The sequence below is a fragment of the Acanthisitta chloris genome, unplaced genomic scaffold, assembly GCF_000695815.1.
Source record: "Acanthisitta chloris isolate BGI_N310 unplaced genomic scaffold, ASM69581v1 scaffold4869, whole genome shotgun sequence".
Lineage (NCBI taxonomy): Eukaryota > Metazoa > Chordata > Aves > Passeriformes > Acanthisittidae > Acanthisitta > Acanthisitta chloris.
In genome coordinates, this window is record NW_008689673.1 from 30,454 (window position 1) to 51,442 (window position 20,989).

At 40.1% G+C, this 20,989-nt stretch overlaps 1 protein-coding gene across 1 annotated transcript in view; it reads left to right on the forward strand.

Annotated features, from left to right (window-relative positions):
• FILIP1 (filamin A interacting protein 1) overlaps window positions 1-20,989 on the forward strand; it is a 77,175-nt gene that overhangs the window by 6,660 nt on the left and 49,526 nt on the right. Inside the window, exon 2 of the mRNA XM_009081498.1 lies at window positions 8,361-8,639. Coding sequence (XP_009079746.1) covers window positions 8,361-8,639 — 279 coding nt within the window. The remainder of the gene's footprint in view (window positions 1-8,360; window positions 8,640-20,989) is intronic.

Consider the following 20,989-nt stretch of genomic DNA (forward strand, 5'->3'; position numbering starts at 1 on the left):
ATATGCCTCTAGACTAAGTAATAGACTTCTGCATGCCTTGACCTAACTTACTTGAAAAATTCGGATTCTTTTCTGCTTTCCCACCACCCTGCGCTTATTTTCTCTCTGCAGACTGTGTATTTATGGTGAGTTGCACTTTCCCTTTGCACGGCTGATTAGTTTTCCATTTCCTTTGTTTGTAAAGGAGAAGGCTGTGGAAAGGAAAGGCTGTAAATTAAACAGTGATGGGGCATGAGCACAGATACTGAAAGGTGAATGTCAGTACTCATATTAAACTCTTGGAGTGGTCCCTGGCACACTTTTGGTCAGGCCACTTAACACCCTCCTGAACCATTTGAGAGCGTGTTTCAGGAGTCAGCATGGGCTAGGAGCAATTCCCAGTGGGTAGTGTAGATGCAGCCAGCATGTTATGGATGCTAAGAGGGCTTAAGAGCCTGAAGGATTTTCCAGGACAGCTGGCCTCACAGTCAGAGTGCAGTCCTGGACATGGTTAATCTCCAGTATACATGTAGCCAGAGAATTCCTTTTTTTTTGTTTGCCCAAAGGGAAAAATATTATTGTAAAACCACCGAATTTGATAGTGAAACTCAAGGGCAGGTTTAGCATCAGAGATTATTTTTAACTCCTTGTTTTGAAACCAGTTAAACTTCACAGAGGAGGAACCTTTGGGGAGGTGGAAGGCAGCCCAGTCTAATGGAGGGGGTTGAATTCACCTCTCACCAGATGACCAGGCATTCATGTGCAAGCTGGTACTCTGTGTCTATCAACAACTCAAACTTCCTACAAAGGAGTCACTGAGAGAGATTTGGAACTTGCTCCCTGCTTTGGTTGACAGCTGAAATTTGAGATGCTGCAGATGTGTTTTTATACTGTTGTCTCTTGGAGACAATACTTGTAGAAGATACAGGTCCTCTGTAGAATTTGTTTTCTTTTGCTGTAAAATCTGTAAGGGTATCTACATTGTGATTATTTTTTATATTTTTATAAAGCAAAAGAAAGATAAACTAGTCACATGTAAATTGTAGCTATAGTTGTTCACTGGTTTCAGCAAAATCAGAGCTGTGCAAATCATGGCTATGGTAAAAAAAAAAAGGATTCACAATCCACATCATGTCAGCAAAAGGCAGCAAAATGCTTCCCTCGACTCAAAGCTTGAAGTTTGCTTTTTTGGGACATTCATCTTTTTATCTTATCTCACACTTGTTAAAATCTGAGCTAATTTTGAAATAAAAAGTAATTTTAAAGTGAAAAGTTGAAACGTATTTTGTAGAAAGCTAAGAGTTTCCTTATTTCCTAGTTGTATGCCCTGTTTGCCCCATGGTTCATCCCTAGGTTAAAGTAGGATTGCAAGGACCATGGAATGACTTTACTTTCCATACTCTGTTCCCCCAGTGATATATCAGTTTTTCTGTTGTAGTTGGTCATTGTAAGACAGGGACAAGGGACTGGGAGGCAAGACCTGTGATGAATATCAACCTGCTCCTTTCTATTGCTGCTTTCAGCAGTTTCATACCATCTTGGCAGGAGAGAGTGCATTGATATAGGAGCACTGGTCTTCAGAAACTACTTACCAGAGATGTAGTGTGATTCCTATGTCCACAGGATATTTGATCATGCAGGTTATCTGCTTGGTTCTGCACTGTCAACAAAAAGAAATGACTAATGATTACCTAACACCAAATGTTTCCCATCTGCAGGAGAGAAAAATCTTTGGTAGGCCAGCTAATCTGCATCACCTCTCTTACCATTTTTCAGGCACATTCTGGCTGTCAGGTGATAAATGTTTAGTGGGTTTGGACTGGAAATAATGGCAACATTGCTAGGGTTATCTTCTTGTGAAGTTCACAGTTTGATTTGAAATGGGATAACTCAGCAGGGCAGAAAGCTGTAAAACAATACATGAAGAATCATGCTAGGGCACAGTGCTCATCCAGCCCTCAAACATCCACCCCTCAAAGAGTGGCTGTGTCTCAAGACAGGTTCCATCAGCTGGGTGCAAGTTATGCAGCCCCAGGAAGCAGAAGTAATTCTTTCCTCCAGAGAGTCATGCTCTTCCTTCAAATCAGAAGTAGTCCTGGGCACAGGACACCACAGTGGGCCAGGAAGAAGGATGAGTCCTCCCTGTCTCCCAGCTCAACCGAAACACATTAGAAAGGCTGCACTGCAGGCAGTTAGCACTGTTGCCACCAACCTTGCTCCTGGCTAGTCCCTCTCAGCCACACAGCCACTCCAGAGAATAAATATCTCAGCCCTCATCAGACCTAGTGGCATGTTTGTCCAGTGGTGTCAGCTACTTGAGCTGTCTCTTCTCTATGACTCCTGTTTGTACTTTCTGGCAGCTGGGAAGCACAGTAATCAAAACATGGGGAGAGTGATATATAAAAGTGTATTTTTTTGACTCAGTGATGATCTAATAGCTTATCATTCCTCATGCCTCATGCATCCAAGATGTTTTTCCAGATGAAGCCTGGGAAACATGAATCTTTGTGAAACAAGCCTATGTTACTCCTTAGTTGGTCAGCATGCATTACTCAAGTAAAAGTATTCCAGATGAAACCACAGGTTTTCCTGAAAATGACAAAATTAATGGAATTATACCAGCATAAACTCTGTTCTTTGTAAATCTATGCTATAATTTAGCCAGAGAAGAGTTTATCTTGGAATTAAGAAAATGGTGTTAAAGTGGTATAAATCGGCCTTAGTGATGACCAGGTTTCCTCTTTCAGTTTTGTCAAATCCTTTTCTCATTTCACACAGATTATACTTACTCAGAATGGCACCTGGATATGGAATTTTCAGAAATCTATTTCTTTTCTTCTTGGGGCTATATTTATGCTTATTCATCTCATTTCTCTTTTCAAGCAAAGGAACTATTGTTGATACAGTCTCCTTGGTGAATATAGTCCATGTGCTAATATGCTCCACTGTTATAAGAATCGATTTTAGAAGATATAAAATACATCTTTGATAAAGCAAAAAGGCTTTGCTGATTCTCTTGCTGTTCCTCAACAAGTATGTCTGCTATAACTTTGCTACTTTTCTACACTACTTGCAAACATCAAACCCCACTCTGGTGGGAGTGTCAGAAGGTTGACACATATTTCTTCTTCCGTGCATGAGGCTCAGCTCATGTGCTGGAGTGTAGCTCCTCCTAACACCTGTATGACAAATGCTTTTCCAGGGCAGCAAGCAGACCAAGTGAAAGGATGAAGGCAGCAGTGGTGTTGTGTAGCTAGACTAGCCACAAGAACTCTCCTGGTCTGTATAGGAATTACAGCCCTGTGGCTCAGTTATTGAAGGTGTTTACTGAGTAGACAGTTGTCCTGATTCAAAAAGTATCCATATGTCTGTGCCAATAGTCCAACAACAAGGGCAAGCAGCAGACACAGGGCTTCACAAAAGCACACTGGCAACATAGAACACTGTCAGAAGGAACAAAGATCTCTTCTTGTTTGCTCGAATCAAGTCATGCTGCATATGAGGACAAGAGACTGGGGGAGGGTTAGACAGTACAATGGGTTAGTGCTCTAGGCATGACTATTTAGAAATTCAGGAAAGTCCAGAATTGCTAAGGGTAGATATTTGTTCCGTTCTTCATTCCGTTCTTCATTCTTCATTCCATTTGTCATTTGGTTTATCACGCTCCTCTGACCAGCACGACTGAAACAAACACTGGAGTCATCTGCAGAAACAAACCCAAGAAGGAGGTCTGCATTCCCTTGGCACGGTGTTGTTCACAGTCTGGAGTCTGACACACGTCTGCTTCATGCAGCAGTCAAGCCCAACCGTGCAGCATTGCTCAGCACATGCCTCTGACAATGCAGCCAGCACCTGGTCCTAACACAACCTCTTGGTACTGCAATCCCTTTTAATTTCTTCAAATCAGAAAAAACAATTATAATGTACATCTGCAGAGTCCATGAAAACACCTAGAATTGCTATTGGGAAAACTATAATTTTAATCAGTCTCTGAAGTGGTGTGAACAGTTGTATCTCTACATGTTTGTCCTGTGAAAGACACACCAGAGAGGCCATGTAACCCTGGTTGTGGCTATCCAGATCCCGTGGGGCCAAAGCCATCCATTCCCATCTGGGGCATTTCTTGCTGAGGACTTCTAAGCCAATTTGATGTCTCAATCTTCCTCTCCTCCTGATATTTGAGAAAGTGTCCTCTTTGTTGTATACTTGTTTGGTCTTTTTTTTTCCTTGGTATCTACTACTTGGAGACACAGACTTATACTATTTTAAATTGTTTCCATCTCTCTTCCTCATTTATGGGGTGTTTCAGATTGGATGGAGGTTTTATATGATTTGGTCTCCATTTTGAGTATATTTAAATTATTTTCCACTCCTGGTGCTATGCATTGATCAGTAATCACTGGGCAGAGATGTGTCTTGCTCAGTGCCTGAGTTCTCCACAATCAACTCTGTGTACCAGTCACTTCTGCACAACACTTTGCTCCATTCCAAATGCTTGTGCAGCAGAGACTCTGAAAGATACAGTTCCCAAAGCCACAGCAGAGAAACAATTCCAGTTTTGGCTCACTAATAACCCAATTGCACTGACCCTACCATACATTGTTAGCCTGTCAGAAACCCAGCACTTTCATGTGATAGCCTAATCAGTTAGATCTGCAACTGAACTCCAGACTGCAAATTTATAGCCAACAGCAACAACCGTATCATGGCTTTAAATCAACCTTTTGTGTGTGTGTGTATTATAACGTTATTATTAGTATTATTTTAAGGGAAAGCACTATGGAGCCAAAATCAGCATGTCCAATTAGCAAGAGGGACTACACATTAAGTTCAAAGAACCCTTTTGTGTTATCTGATTCTAATGGCACTGTAACAGAGCCTAATCTAACCTGTCATTTCAAGAGCTATAGGGAGAACAAATTGCCGGCAACAGGGGAAAGGTTTGGAACAGCATGCAGCCTGTCCTCTCCTGACATCCTACTCAGCAAATTCCTCACAGATTTCCTCCTGATGTCAGTAAAACTAACAGAAAGGTTATTTTATAAAATCTTGTGTGGATTGCTAACTTGTGAAAACTCAAGGACCCATGCCCAGAACAACAATACAGACTCAAGTAAATAATCATAGCATTTGTCCTTTGTGCTTAAAGCTTAACGAATGACTGAAATAGAGGAGAGGCCTGAAGAGTTCCCATGCCAAGTACCAATGCTGTGAGCACACATTGAAACAAGTAGCCAATAAATGTCAAAATCAAGGTGACTGATCCTATAAAGTCTTCTTGTTTGACTGGAAAGTGTTAGGAAAGGTTTCCAGTTTACTATGCAATATGATAAGAGGTGGGAAAAAAAGATTTAAATGCTAAAGTAATTATAAATCATACCAGCTATTTCTTCAGGGAACACAATCCCTTCAACAGATCAGGAATGCTGTAAGATATGGAGATGTGACAGCAGGAGGTCATTTGTTACCAGTGTTAGACTGGCAGTGTCCCCAGAATCAATTTTGGAATTCTGGTGAAACAACAGATAAGCACAGTTCTGTGATTTTGATATTTGCATATGGAAATAATGTCATGCAACTGCTCAGAAACTTTTCTCCTTTATCATGATGCCATCAGGAACACAGACGGATGTCCAAAATGATAACACTAAGCTGTCCTTTCCAGCACACAGTACTTCAGCCAAGATCATTGGTATGTTCTGGCTACTTCATGCTCCTCTAATTAAAACTCAGTCATCCTTACAGCTGCTTTATATTCCTAGAGCACTCCACAACAGCTGGATCATGCCGTTGATTTTGGCCCTTAAACTCCTTGGAAATTACTGTGTGAATATGAAAACTTTGGCCCTTTCTGTCACCATTTAAGCTTCTGTCACCTGCATCTCTGGCTTCAGCACATGACACCTTTGCATTTGGATAACATGCTGGAAAAGTATCAACATCGTAACAGAAGACAGAGTAAGTGTTAGCATTATATGGATTTTGGCAGGCTTTTACACAAAGAAAGGCTGTCAGGGGCAATGTCCCTGAGAGTGACAGACTGTCTGCCACACTTACTGTCATGTAAGACTTGCTGCAAAATAAATCTACGAGTTCAAAAGAAATTTTGCAAGAGGCCAAGTTTGATCTCCTTTAACGACAATCTAATTAGCCAGCTGATACAAAACATCAGGTCAGTTGGTTAAGCTGCTCTGTTACTGTTCTAATGAATCTTGAAAAAAGCCCATAGACTTGAATCTGTCCTGTGTGGGCCCATATTGATTTACAGTAAGTAAAAGCATGCTTTCAATATGTGTTCCTAATTTCTCTGTTAATGGGCTTATAAGCATATAGTCAAGTGCTCAGCCTTGAAATGGCTTCATGAATTGTTATTTCAGCTCCCACAGGGACAGATGGATCAAAGTGGCTGTCTTGAGTTACGATGTGACAGGGTGACACACACTTTTCATAAAGTCTAACATGTTCAGCTAAGTGCATCTGGTTGATTATGCCATGCTTCAGGTGGATGATGTGTCTCAACTAGTCATGAGTTAAATTTAAAAGTAACTGTGCACCTTCAGGTCTAGCAGTTGAGTCATTTTGCTACAGAGAAATCACTAACACAGCATGTTACTAAGCAGAATATACTGTAATATAATAATCTGTTTTCCACAGGAAAACATATAGAAGACAGTCTTCAAATATTTATTCTTAAAACATGTAGGATGTCCTAGAGCCATGAAGCCACTCACTGTAAGCCATAAAAAAATAGGTTTGGTTTCGAGATGAAAGTGGCTGGAGGCTGTGACCCACAGGGACTCAGAAGGAAACACTTACAAAATAGAGACAGATTGAATCCCAAGTGCTCTCTCCTGAGAGGAAGCATGGTTGGAAAGTTTAAAATGCATCAAAGTTAAACAAATTGAAAAGCCCTATCTGAGAGGAAACATAGTACAATGTTTATTTTTCCACTACAAACCTGAGACCTAAAAGATTTCCTGAGGTTCTCAGGTATTGTTCATGCTTATAATGGAGATCTGTTTTTAGAAAGTGTAATTCATGTGTTTAATCCAAACTGTTTGATGAAAAACACACTGCATAAGCATTCAGGAAGCTAAAGGCCATTGTATACCTGTATTACATATTGTTTGGATAGGAGCAGACCTACAATGCAAGGAATCTCTTTGTGAAACTCTCTCACTCAAAAACATTGGGTCTAATTCTCTCCCCATTTACGCTGCTGGATGAATTCCGCTGAATTAATGAAGATATGAGTAACCAGCAATAATAAATAGACAATCTTCCTAAAAAAAGAAGGCTAATTGTGAGCAGGAGATTTATAACACTGGCCTGAGTCAAATAAGTAGCAAGCCATAGCAGGCCAGTGTAATTTAGACAACCTAATTAGTCAATGTATTTTAGGTGAACTGTTGCTGTGAAATCCTTATCAGAAAAGCCTGTGGTGTTATGGATGTTGAGAAGTTTCTGTTTGACTAATGAACTGCAGACTAAATCCAGAGATTAATTTAACTGAGAGGAAATACTTGGAAGCAAGGGAATATTATTCATGAGATCTATTGATATAAAAATGTAGGGATACAGTAGGTCAAGTGACAGAGCTGAGGAACATTGGCTGTCATAGTCTAAGAGTGCAGTGTATGTCCTTGTGAGGACAGAGATGTGAGCATTCCATAACCATGACCTGACATTTTGGAGAAACCCTGAATCTTCTGGAAAGACTGTGTTGATCTTGCCCATGTGATTACTGATTTCATGACCTTGGTGCTCTTTTTTCAAATTTCTTTTCAGCTGCACTTACTGTCCAATAATGTTGTGCAGTATTTGCCACCTGATTTACCCTGCATTGCACATTTTGCTTGGTCACCTGAAATAAAATCATTGTTTCACTCAGGGAAACTAGGGTGACCTTTGTCATGCATTGTCACTCTACTCTCGTAGAGAATGTATACTCAAGGAATATGCTTTTCTAAAATTTAATTGCATTTCTGTTTCTCAAATAAACCCCTCATTAAAATATGATCTACTTATTAACCTGCTTTGTTTTGTAGTGTTGAATTGTGAATGATCAAAATGTCGACTGAAAAAAAAGAAAGACATGTTATTTCTCATTTTCCTGCATCACTTTTAAGTTCCATACATTTAACTTCACTCCAGCATCTTGGCTTGCTGAAAAAGATGGTTGCTCTTGCTTTAGGATGTCGTTTCTGCCACACACAGAGTTGTTAAAAGGGTTGAGCTTTCTACCACAGTCTCTTGAGCATGACAGTGTTTTTCAGCTTTTAGAAGATTGGTGTTCTTCCCAAAGGCAGTATTTCCACTGTGGCTTTTTTTTTGTAAGTAATTTTGTTTATAAATGCATCCTTATGTTTATTTCTTTCTAGGCAGGGATGAGATCCCGAAACCAAGGTGGAGAAAGCTCGTCTAATGGGCACTTCTCCAATTCCAAGCCTGTCATCAGCCATGCAGAGAATGAAAAACTTCAGGAGGATGCCAAGAAAAAGAACAAACCTCATCGGAAGGAAGATGAGGTCATGGTTTCAGCAACTGTCAAACGGCACTCAAAATCACCTGCACCTACTGAACGAAAGAACAAGAAGTCCATAGAGCTTTCTAAAGAGGACTTGATAAAACTACTCAGTATAATGGAAGGAGAATTGCAGGTAAATTAAACATCTTTTCAATCATATTATCTATGTACCTATTTATTTTTAGGTTGTTCAAAGAGCACAGGGCTCAACTGACAGGGACATGCAAATTCAAGGCAAAGGACAACAAGGAGAGAGCAGTGGTAGTTGGGGTTTAATGGGATAGTCATAGTTGTAAGTACTGCTTTATTTGCCATCTCTATATGCAGCTACCAAAGCAGAATAAATTATAAATACCTGTCAGAACTGACAGAAATGGGAATCTGCAGGACAGGCAGAAAATGACCACAGGGGAATCAGTAGTTGTGGGGATGGGGGGAAGGGGGGGGAGGGGGGAAGGGGGGAAGACAAGCAAATATAGTGAATGTAATTGCAATCATTAATGAAAATAGCCAAGAGACAAATCTGCAAGTCAGTAATACTGAAAATAGACTTAAGAAATCCCCTGGACCTTCTACATATTCAGATGTTGCTGAGGGTTCAGCCAATGCTCTGCCTGTCCTGTCTGGTGTCTGGTGTCCAGTGCTCTGCACATTCCTTGCCTTTCAACGATCCATTAGTTTTATTTCTTGGAGTAGTGCTCACTTGAAAGCCTTCTCAATTGCCCTGGTCTGCATGTTAATTCAGCCCAGTAGTAAGTCCTGGATGGCAGTCAGCCTGATTTTGTGCTTAACTTGTCCCCCAAATGTCTGTACAGTTTTGAGATCCTCTGTAATGCTAATAAGCCATTGAAGTCTCAATAGTGTCAGCCTTCAGGGAATTTCAAAATAAGGAGCTGAAACATGGTATTTTGAAAAGTCAATATGAAGACTTGTAGCTTTTCAGAACTTATCCCCCTTTTTGGTAGGACTGTTTGCCAAATTTATCCATTCTTTTGGTTGCGCTTTAGTGATCTTTTTCACTGAACCTATGGACAAGCAGAAAAAAACTCCCTGACCTGTGTGAAAACATTTTGTCTTAATCCCTATATTCTAGTCAACCACTACTACTTAGCATTTCAAATAAGGCTTTATTTTTTTCCCTGAAACCCACATTCATTACATTTTTATTTTAATTTTGAGCTTGTTACCATCTTATCTGATTAGAAGAAGCAAATGCTTTGTTAATTTCTTTGGTACATGAGTCACCTGAGTTGTGCTATTACCACAACTCTGAGATTCCTTCTCATTAAGTGTCATTAAGTATCACTTTTCCTGTACATAATTCAACCTCTAGTTTGTCAGAAAGTACTTTAAAGTTACAGGAAGTATGAATTCAAAATAAGAATTGTGTCAAAGACCAAGAATGGTCATTTAACAATAAAAACTGCAGGAGAAATAAAAAGAAAGAAAATCTGTTGAATGCAATTTTGCAAAGGACAAAAAAATTATCAGTACAGAACAGTAACCATTTTTATAGTGTTTCATTTTGCTTTATACAAGAACTTGTGCATGTCATTTCCTTAAAAATGGAGCTTCAGTGGGGAATGGAGTCAAACCTCAATAGAAATGTATCATGCTCATGTTGTTCAGATTTATCCTGAAGTCACCTTTGTGGTCTAGAAAGGGGAGGTGAAGAAAGTTGCTAATGTTTCCTGCATGGCAATAAATGTGGTCTTTGTTGTTTGAGTAATTCTCCTGTTGTTCACCATGGACTTCTACTTTGTGAGATAGTTACAAAACCATGTTCAGCTGTGTAATAACTGCCCATGTTCTCATTATCCCTATGGGGATTGTGGGGATAGCTGCACTGTGCAATATGGGCTGAAATTCCTCACCAAGATGATACTCCCATTGTTCTGGACAATACTTTTAGGGATATTCATTCATAGAGACAAACCCCACAGAGATGTTAGGTGCTGCTAATGCTTCTTGACAGGAGGATTGTGAGGATAACCATAGCCTGGGAGTTCATCTGTTCTTCTCCTCCTTGTGGCCAGGCAGGGAAGAGAAGCATTACTATTTTTAATCCATAGGAGTTTTTGATTTCATTTCAAAACTCCCCATTTTCGTTCTTTCCCTGGTACCTGTGTTGACCCATTTCTGAAGTGGGCAAGCTACAGCACTTTGGCTTGAGATGAGAGCCTGGCTTTAACACTATAAATGAAGATGAGCCAAGGAAGACTCCAGCCAAAGTAAATACTCTGGTATTACATCCTGGCTGTCACAGTGACCTAATGCACTGAGTCATTTCATGGCTTTTTATTTTCGGATCTGTTCGGACATCTCTGGTGTCTGGCTGGCACTTTGTTGGACTGGCAAATCAGACTGCGGGTTCGTTTCGAAGCCATTTCAGTACAGGCAAAACAAACATTCTGTAGGCATATGTATAAAGATTTTGGGTTGAGAATAACATCAGGCTGTACGTGGAGGGAGATTCATTATTTTCTGAAGGAAAAAACAGGATAAAATACCATGACTGTTTGCTCAGCAGCCATGAACAGCTTATGCCTGTACTACTGAATGCAGAGCGAGTCGACACTGCCTCCGAATCCCCAAACAGTGAGCTCAGACATGGGAAGTAATCTGTTCATGACAACCATGGGGTTAGCAGGGTAAACCAGCAATGCATCATGTGCTTAGTTCACTATCCACATCATCTAACAACATAGCAAACATAGTCCCGTGCCACATTGCTGTTGACATCAATTTTGAGCCCTTACTTTGGCACTTGACCTCCAAGCTCTTTATTTTGAAGACACACATGACATAAAATCATGGATACTTGCCCTAGCAATGACATTTATGCCTTTTTTTCTCGTTAGTTTTTTTCTTTATTTTAAATTTTAGATTATGATAACTCAGGTAACTTGCCTGTGCTTTAGCTTTTAGGGCCAAGTTGGACTCAGCTCTGTCTGTCATCAGATTTCCTGATTGGGCCCTGTGCATTTACTGAATATAGAGAAGGAAAGATTTTCATAACTGTCTGAGGCCACTGTAGCCTATGCTTTATTTTGTAAGAAAATAAAAGGGGAGAAGAAGTATACAGAAGCTGTGGTGATGAGAATATGTCCCAATATACATGGCAGGAGAGCTCTTAAGTACAACCTCTCTGAAGGAGAGTGGGAAACAAATGAACTGATGACAGGGATTGATTTTAAAGGCCTTAGAGCTCAGTGGAGTGCATTTTCTCCTGTGAGATCTCACTGCTTACATAAAACCCCAGTGATTACATGGTCTTTAAACTCATATCGAATATAGAGGGGCAAAAAATCAATGAAGGATTTCTTCCTACACCAGGAAAAAATATATCCAATTTTTAAATACTGCAGAGCTGATTTGAAAAGAGAACCTCAAATATGAGTAGAATAAATTGGACCATGAAGGCATGACATTAATTTGCCTGGTTGTTACAGTGATTTCAGTCAAACCCACATGTGAATATTATTAATTACAGAGCAGCACAGGCAGTGTGGATCTTTACAATGATGATATAATCCTATCTGTGGTTCACAGATTTTTGTCCAATGGCCTATGTATTTATCCTGGAAGGAACAGATTCCCTTTCTGTACACTTTCTGAGCAGCAGCCATTAATCTCCAGCAATACCAACACTGATTTTCAGCATTTCCTAATTGGGGGCCCAAAAGGAAATGTCGGAGCAGTTTTCATACATGTTTACCATTCACTCTTCTATTACATGTTTGAAAAACACCCCCTAATAATAAAAGTACATTTATGAAGACAGCCTCCCACTACAAAGCATTATTTCTTAGCCAGGTTCTGTGGCTATTGCTGGATAAAAATTTAACCTTGGAAGACAGTTTCCTTTATTTCACGCCAGTTTAAATAGGAGCTACGTCTCCCCTCAGGACATTTATTATAGTCAGTGTTTTACTGTTTCTTCAGTGCAGACATGGCATTCATCACCTGCAGCTCAGCCACCTGTTCCTGTAGAGGACCTTTGCATGCTTCAGGGCTCCACATTTAGCGTGGAGGAGCAGAGCTCCTCAGAGCTAGGCAGCCATGGGGCATGAAGGAATTACATGTTGTCAGATGGACATTTCCTCTATTGCAGACCTGAGGATGTGGATGGGCAATATGTGAAATGTGATGTCTTGGAGAACAGTATGTATAATATGCAAGTCATACATACAATAATCACAAGCCACAATTCTTGAAGAGTCTCCAGACTTCAGAGATCCAGAAAGGATGTCTGCCCTTGCCTGGAGAGCAGCAGTCAAAGCACCTCAGGGCAAGGTGTGCTCCTGCTCTGATCCAGGCTAGAAGCCAACACTTCTTGTCATGCCCAGTTTGATTTGATCTCTCTGATGAAGTTGCTAGTGAAAAGATCATTCCAGGATTAAGACTGCCAGTGTGGGGTTAGTAGGTTAATTGTATTTGTGCCACTGATTACCAAACTTCATGTTGCAGTGATAGTTTCATCAGCTGCAGAAGGGGCTGTTGTGGGGCAGGTATGGGGCTGGTTGATGGTTGAAGCTGGTCTGGTTGCTGATAGTAATCATGGCAGGAAGGAGCTCTCTCATCCAACAGAGCCAGGAGGATCTTACCTTCAGGTGGGATGCAAGACTTTCTTCTTGACCTGGGTGCATCAGGGAAGGGTTAGCAGAGGTGCATGAGGAATGTGTGTTTTGTTGTCTCTGGTAAGGTCCTTATGAAACACTTAGGTAGCAGTGGCTGCATTTCCTGGCACAAGGGAAATTCTCTTAACAAAGTCAATGAACAGGTACTCACATGGGTAAGTGATATACTACCTATTACATTCTAACACTTTTAAAGGGTATTTTAGTATTTTGGCCTTCCTATCGCTTGTCAGTCTTACTAATATACACAAAAGAGTTTGACTCTGCAACTGTAGTTGTGATGTTTTTCTCTGTCTCTTTTTCCTCTTGATGCAGTGTGTAAATTTTCATGTAATGCCTTGAACTACTTTTGTAGCAAACAACTTTCCCAAGGTATTGTAATAACATTGTGAGAGGCATCTGCCTGTTGCTTAGTTAAAAACACTGTACAAACGTCTATGTTTTTTCTTCAGTGCCATTTTTTATACTCTTCTATTAATATTATTAAATATTGAGCTGCCTGAAAGCTCAAGTGAGGAATATGGGATAGACAGGTGGGTGGAAACTAGATGTGTTTCTTTTGCCCAGTATTGAAATTAGAATAAAAAGCTGGGATGAATTGCCTTGGCAGTGGAGACAGGAATAATAGAGTGAAGAGAAGGAATTTTCAAATGGTCATTAGCAAAATATCAGAGACTGATAAGCTGAAGAAGAGCCAGAGAGAAAAGTACAGGCAAAGCCAGAGAAAAGGGTACATAGAGTATCTTTTTAGGAATTTATAACTGATAAGTCTTGTTGATTGAATTGAAATATTTTAGGATTTTCTGAGCATATCAAACACAGATGAAATAGAAATTCCCTGAGAGAAAAACCTTGGCCTGTACAGAGCTACAGGGAAAAAGGGTTAATATGAGGAGGGAGAGGTGATTTAAGGAGAATGGAATGAGGGGAAAGAGGCTGGGCAATAGAAGAAAAAGAGTGTAAGGGAAGGGGGAATACAACAGTGATAAATGGAGCCAAGCTAGAGATGGGGACATAGAAAAGACAAGACAATGAAGAGAAAGATGGTGTCCACAAAATGGGAGCCTAAAAAAAAAGCCCTAAAAATATCTGGCATATAACTAAAACGAACTAAAAAATTCTCTCCCATCTTACTGACCTCTGGTTGGTTTGTTTGTGAATTAAAAAATTCTCTCCCCTCTTACTGACCTCTGGTTGGTTTGTTTGTGTTTTCCTGGTGAAGCATGATTTTGCAAGACAAAAACATTAAATAGACTTCATAACACAAATGCTCTGTTCTAGTTTCATTGAATAATTTATAACCAGAAATTAATTTTGTCCAAAATAGTATGGGGTTTTTTTCTGTAGCCTGCAATCATTGCTGTGCAAAGTGCAGGACATACCATGGGGGGTAAGCAGAACTTGTCTAGCAAGTCCCAAAATCATGAATTTTGAAATAGAACCCTGCTGTTTTATGGGAGTTAAAAAAAAGAAAAAGATAAGACAGTATACTGAAATATAGTTAAATTGTGCTATTTAGGCAATTTCCTGCTCCCTCTGAAAATTAAGGGCAGAGGTACTATCAACCATAGTGATGATAGCCATCCATCTCTTTGGTACTCAAATTGCTTTAGAATTATATGTTTTTCAAAGTAATTATCCTCAATAAAATGTCACTGTCACTGGACAGCTGTAGGCTGAAATTCTCTTTCACAAAGACATTTTAAACATCCTTCTCTATTAATGCCTGAGCTGTACTTAGCAGAGCTACATCTATCATGTTAGTTAGGCTTGAAGGATCAGAACAGAGAGGAATAATTGGCAAGTGTCTCTGATCCATTGAATGTGTCATCTAGAGTGGAAGGAAGAGTATGAGCAGCTTGGGTTTTTTTCCAAAAATTCTTAGTCCTCTGTTAAACACGTATCAGCAAGTACTGACCCTGATCAGCTTTTAAGTTTTGATCTTATTCCCATCAGGATCAGTGTCTTTAACTGATCCTTTATTTGCAATATTTTAAAAAATAATTTAAAATAGCTGATGTCATTTGACTATTTTTTAATAATTTTTTTCCACTTAATACAAATTATGTACTTGGTGCAGCAATAATGAGGAAGCTTGTATCTTTTCTCACTTTTCTTGAGAGACAGTTCACTCTGTGGGAGAGGACATGGCCAACCCTTTTGCAATCAGTGTTAAATGCATGGATTCTCTGGCTTTAAAATATCTGGGATTCTTGGGAGGGCTTGCAATGACCATATGTCTTATGTGTCATAATGCTGTCCAGTGCTGTGAGTCACCAGTTGCTGATTTAACATTGCAGTTGTAGATGAGTCTGTTTTTATTAACTTTGCTGCCCCAGTTGTGCATTTATTAAGTTTTTGTCTCCTGTTCTCTAGATGAGGATCAGATAAGCTCTTGAGAGCAAAACAGATTATTTTCCATCCAAAATGTGCTTTAATAAAAGCAAATATTAGTCTGTACAGCATAATTGTGAGAACATGGCTATCTGAGAAAGTGTCTTGTTTGTAGGGTTAAAGGCTCCACCTATTGGTTGACTAAAATGAGAGAAATTTAACATTTTCACATAGAAAACTGCTGGCCCTACTGAACATCCTGTGTCTTGCCACATCTTACGAAACTGCTGGCTTCAGTATAGAATTTTGCATGATGTCCAAAATAAAGTGAACTCAGAGACTTATTTCTGAGGGCTGTGCAGATGCAGCACTCAAAATGATGCACTGCCGAGGTGCTCTGAAGGGAAGACATTCCTAAAACAGAAGTGGTTTGGATTTTGCAAGTGAAGTCTTTGTTATCCTGGAAATTATTGGTTTCTTTGAAAAAAAAAATTAACATCAATCCTTCCATGCCAGCATAATGAGTAAAACTGACTAACTCAAACACAGTTGCATGGTAACTTCCAGGAATTTTTCACCTTCAAATTTAAAAAAAGCTAGAAACAGAAATACTGATGTGGTCAGTTTCATAATGAAACACCATTTCCCTAGTATTGCCTCAGGCAGTCTTGGCAGTTCAGGCAAAATGGCATTTTGAAGTCATTCCTGGGAATGCAATTGGAGGATGGAGAAGTGAAAGGATGTCCAAGTGGGGCTTGGGGAGGGCAAAGACAGACATTGGGGAGAATCAGGGGGATTTTGAAGACAGCAGGAGGCTGTGAGGGCATCATGGGCATGGCTGGGAGCTCTCACTTGGCACCTTTCATTGCCCACCCTCTCTAGTTACTCCAATCTAAGAGTTAGAGCCACTTCCCTCATTCCTCTGACAACTCTGTTCAAATAATTGGCTACACTGGTGAGTGTCTGCTGTAATGCAATCCTACTGTTCTTGCCCGTTCATCGATCATAAGTAACTTGAATGCACATCGTGTAGCACAGAGCACTGAAAAACAGCTTGTTGAAGCCAACAAAATGCCTGGACAAGAGAAAGTTTTGTATACAGTTTACTACACACGTACACACACTTAGGTCTGTTAGTGTCCCACTCTGAGTTATGCTCATGTCTCCACAGAGGAGGCAGAAGGGTTGTCTCTGAACTTCGTCATCCCGGTGTCTACAGCCCTGCTGGCACCAACTTGTCTCTTGCTCCATCCTGCTCCTTGTGTGCTCATTCCTGCCAGAATGCAGCAAGATCACTGTGGGGGAAAAAAAATGCCTGAGCAGATTCGTTCCTCTTGGAGAAGGGGTACTCATGCCAGCAACTTCAAGTACATACCTGAAATTCAGGTCAGAGCACCTATTTCAGATGCTTCAGTTCCTTATACAGTCAATATAGCACTTTCAAAGAGCAGCTCAGAGAAGCTGAGTTACATGTCTCATGAAGATACTTTTTAGTTGCCAATGGATTTCAACAAAGTGGATGATACTATAGAAGTACAAAACCATGGAGGAAATAAAGGAATATAATGAATGGGGAAAAATTAATACGAGAACAACTATATTGATGTCAGAGTGCCATATTTTTGGTAGCAATCATAGCACACCTAAATCTTATATATACTTATGAATTAAATCTCACAGCATAAGTGGGAAGTATTATTTCCTTTATGGCATGGAAATTGCAGCACAGTGAGGTCAATTTTATGTGTGAAGCATGAGAAAGAAGTCTATGATCCATGGATCTCTTGTGTCTTGGGCCAGACTGGCTAACATAAAACTAAGGACCAGAAGATAACAGAAGAAAGAGGAAAATAAATGATTTTTCTATTATCACCATTTCATTAGTCATCTTTTTCTTTTTAAAGAGGTGCTAACTGACCACAAAATAGGTTGAGGTTATTTCTATTATCACCATTTCATTAGTAATCTTTTTTTTCTTCTTAAAGAGGTACTAACTGACCACAAAATAGGTTGAGGTTACAAAAGGAACATGGCAACTTACTACATGACACCAACAATACAAAAACACCTCAATGTGTGGGAAAAATGCTGCAATTTTAATGACTTCCTCATACTGCTATAGTAGCTTATGATGGGCCATTTCCCTGGGTTATGGAAAGCTTCAGACCATTTCTCAGCATGAATAAACCAGAATAGGGACTTAACAGTTTGGGTTTTCATGTCTGACTTGGAGCACATGAACCAGGGAGGTCTCCTCTGCATTTGCAATCGTTGTCGTGACTGGGGCTGGTCAGAGGAAACACCTAAAGTTGCTTTTTAAAGTACCTGACTTGTTAGGATGCACACAGTCACTCAGCCTGAACTGCAAACATAGTAATTCGTGTGCTGTTGTTAATGATTCTTTCTGCTCAGGTGTTTGAAAAGGTGTTTTAAGAGATATTCCTTGATAGCTAGTTAAATCAATCTATGGTTCCTGCTTGCTGCCAGGCTTCAGGTCACATGCAAAATGTTATTGCATGGTTAATACTGGCTGAGACAAAAACTATAAGACTGGATACAGCAAACCTTAAACAGTGAGTTTAGCCATTGTGGTGCATTGTTGAAGCATGTAGAGCATATCTCAACATGCAGATTCATGCAGTGGCCACTCACATTGATCTCCCTGTGCTGACTGGATCATGACACTGTAATTCTGTATGCTGCAGTAACTGCCCCACGGTTCAATAGTATTGAGCAAAGCACTGTAACAGTATGAAAAGACAAGACAGAGCATCCCAGACCCTAATAATTCTGCAAACATCAAGCAGTGTGGAGTTAATACTTCTCAGGGCCTTGCCATGGGAATTTTTCTGGCTGTGGCCCAGACTACAGATAATTAATTATGTCAGTGAAAGGCTCTGGTGGCCTGTTTTCTTCAGAAAAATGTGACATCATCCATGGAGCGCTCTGGCAATAAAGCAGAACAAAGCTGTGTGGGCAGGAAATAACAGACAGATGTCTTCTAGTGCTCATTTGATCTGTTTCGAAGCTTGCTCTAAGAAGTAATACATTTCAGTGCTGTTTCTCCTCAGCTCTGTAGCAGGGACTTTTTAAACATAAGAGGCCAAATTAATCTCTGATGTAATTCTTCTGGAGCCACTTCAGAAGGTTTGAGCAGTGGATGAGCTGGTCTATCATGTGACTCTTCCCCAGTATTGGTTTTAGAAGGACTTTCTGTGTTATCATTGTAAGATAACGCACAATAAAATGAAATACACTGTATGGCTCCAAAGGCTTCATATGAGGCCAGAAAGTTCTGCACGGTGTGGAGAAGACAGGACAGTTCTGTTTCATATCTTCAAGGTCATGAGGGATTACTTGTTTTTCTGGATACATTTCACTTAGCTAACTTTTGTACAAAATCAACAATGATCACTTTTCATCACCAAAGTAATCTCCAAAGTACATCATGTATATAGACTTGAGTCCAGAAATGTTAAAAGAAATCCATGCAAGTGAACTCCAGTTTCAAGTATTAGGAAATTAAGCTAAGATGAAAGGCAAGAAAAGCTGTGAATGCGTGTTGCTGGTGCAGCTTCATCTCGAGTACTGTGTGCAGTCTTGGTGCTACAATATAAGAAAGATATCTATTAGAGAGCATCCAAAGGAAGGCTATGAAGACAGTGAAAAGACTAGAGGGGAAGTCACACAGCAGCTGAGATCTCTTGGTTTATTCAGCCTAGAGAAGAGGAGACTGAGGGGAGACCGCACAGCAGTCTATATGTTCCCCACATTTCCCAAGGAGAAATGGAGGGGCAGACACTGGTCTCTTCTCTCTGGTGGCCAGTGACAGCACCCAAGGGAATGGCCTGAAGTTGGGTCAGGGGAGATTTAGGTTAGATATCAGGACAAGGTTCTTCCCCCAGAGGGCGTTTGGGCACTGAACAGCTACCCCTGACAGAGTTCAAGAAGCATTTGGACAATGCTCTCAGGCACATGGTGTGATTCTTGGGCATGTCCTGTGCAGGGCCAGGAGTTGGACTTTAATGATCCTTGTGGGCCCCTTCCAACTCCTGAATTCTATGATTTGATCACTGAATCACATATCAATTAGTGCCACGGTCTAGTTGACATGGTGGTGTTTGGTCAAAGGTTGGACTCAATCTCAGAGGTCTTTTCCAAACTTTTTCACACGTCTAGTCTTTTCTTAAATGCCTTCATGGATGGTGACTCCAGCACCTCCCTGGGCAGTGCATTCCAGTGTCTTATCACCCTTTCTGTGAAGGAATTGCTCCAAAATTCTATGTCATTAGCCAGCATTTTGCATGGCTGACATCACTGAGTGAGTGATGCAAACAAGGCTGCTTCAGAAATCCGGTAGAGGAGAGAAAAATATTTATCAAGTTTTTAGCAAAAAGTAGCCTTGTATGATGCAATAAGCAGTAGAGTATCTAACTACCCAGCTTCAAAACAAGTACACTAAGTACATCTGTCCTGGAAGACAAATTGCTACCCAGTCCTTGTAGCACTATGTAGGGCTAGTTTGAGGAATCAGGCCTTTAACCAAAGTGTCATTCCAGCAGGCAAGGGTAGTTTTTATTGCTTTCTCTATTCATATTTCTAGTATCGTGACACAAAAATGTGTCTTTTTATTTCTTGTATTTATGTTTTCCTTTTATTTATGTTAATTTCCTCCTAAGATAAGAAGAGAAGGGAAGTTACAGATTTTAAACAGGGACCAGTGGATTACTCCTAGGAAAGTTTTGCAAATACAGATGCCTGAAGATGCTTTCTTCCTAAAAGTCAACTAAGAAAACTTGTGATATGCACTCTCTGAGGTCACTAATGGGACGTTTCAGAAATAAAGCTATTCATGCCCTGACAGCAACACAGCAAGTCCTGGATAGTACAGAAAGCAGTGTGAGAACATTCTTCTGATCTCCCTCAGGATGCCTTGAGTATGATGTTTGTTAGCTCTGGGTGAAACATTTGTAAAGTCTCTGGAATTTAGGAAATCAGTCACTGGTAAGACCTCAATATTACATGGAGAACCTGTGACCTTCTCTAGTTTCTGATGCTGCACAAAGCAGCTGTTGCACTATAAATAACCTGAACTGTGTGCGATGCAAGTAACAACACCACAAGTAGAAGTAAATGTTCCTGTCTGTGGTTTGATAATTATTTCTTGCCATTAATCACTGGCAAGAAAAATACAACTTCATAAATATTAAACCCCTATTACTTAGTGCTTTCACTTGTGCAGGCATAACAAAGTATTATGATAACTAGAAAATAGTCAAAAGCTAGAAAGATGAGATCTTCCAAATATGACATAATTGCATTTCTTGTAAACACTAATCCAGGTCCTGAATTTTCAAAACTCCTTTCTTCTAATTGAGAGGATTATCATCATGTTATTGAAATATTTAGATTGCTCTGAAGCAGCTAGATGGCTCCAAACATGGAGCTATGAAGGAAATAGTTACTGGTAACTGAGTTTGAGAGAGACACACTGTGAATTTGCAGGAAT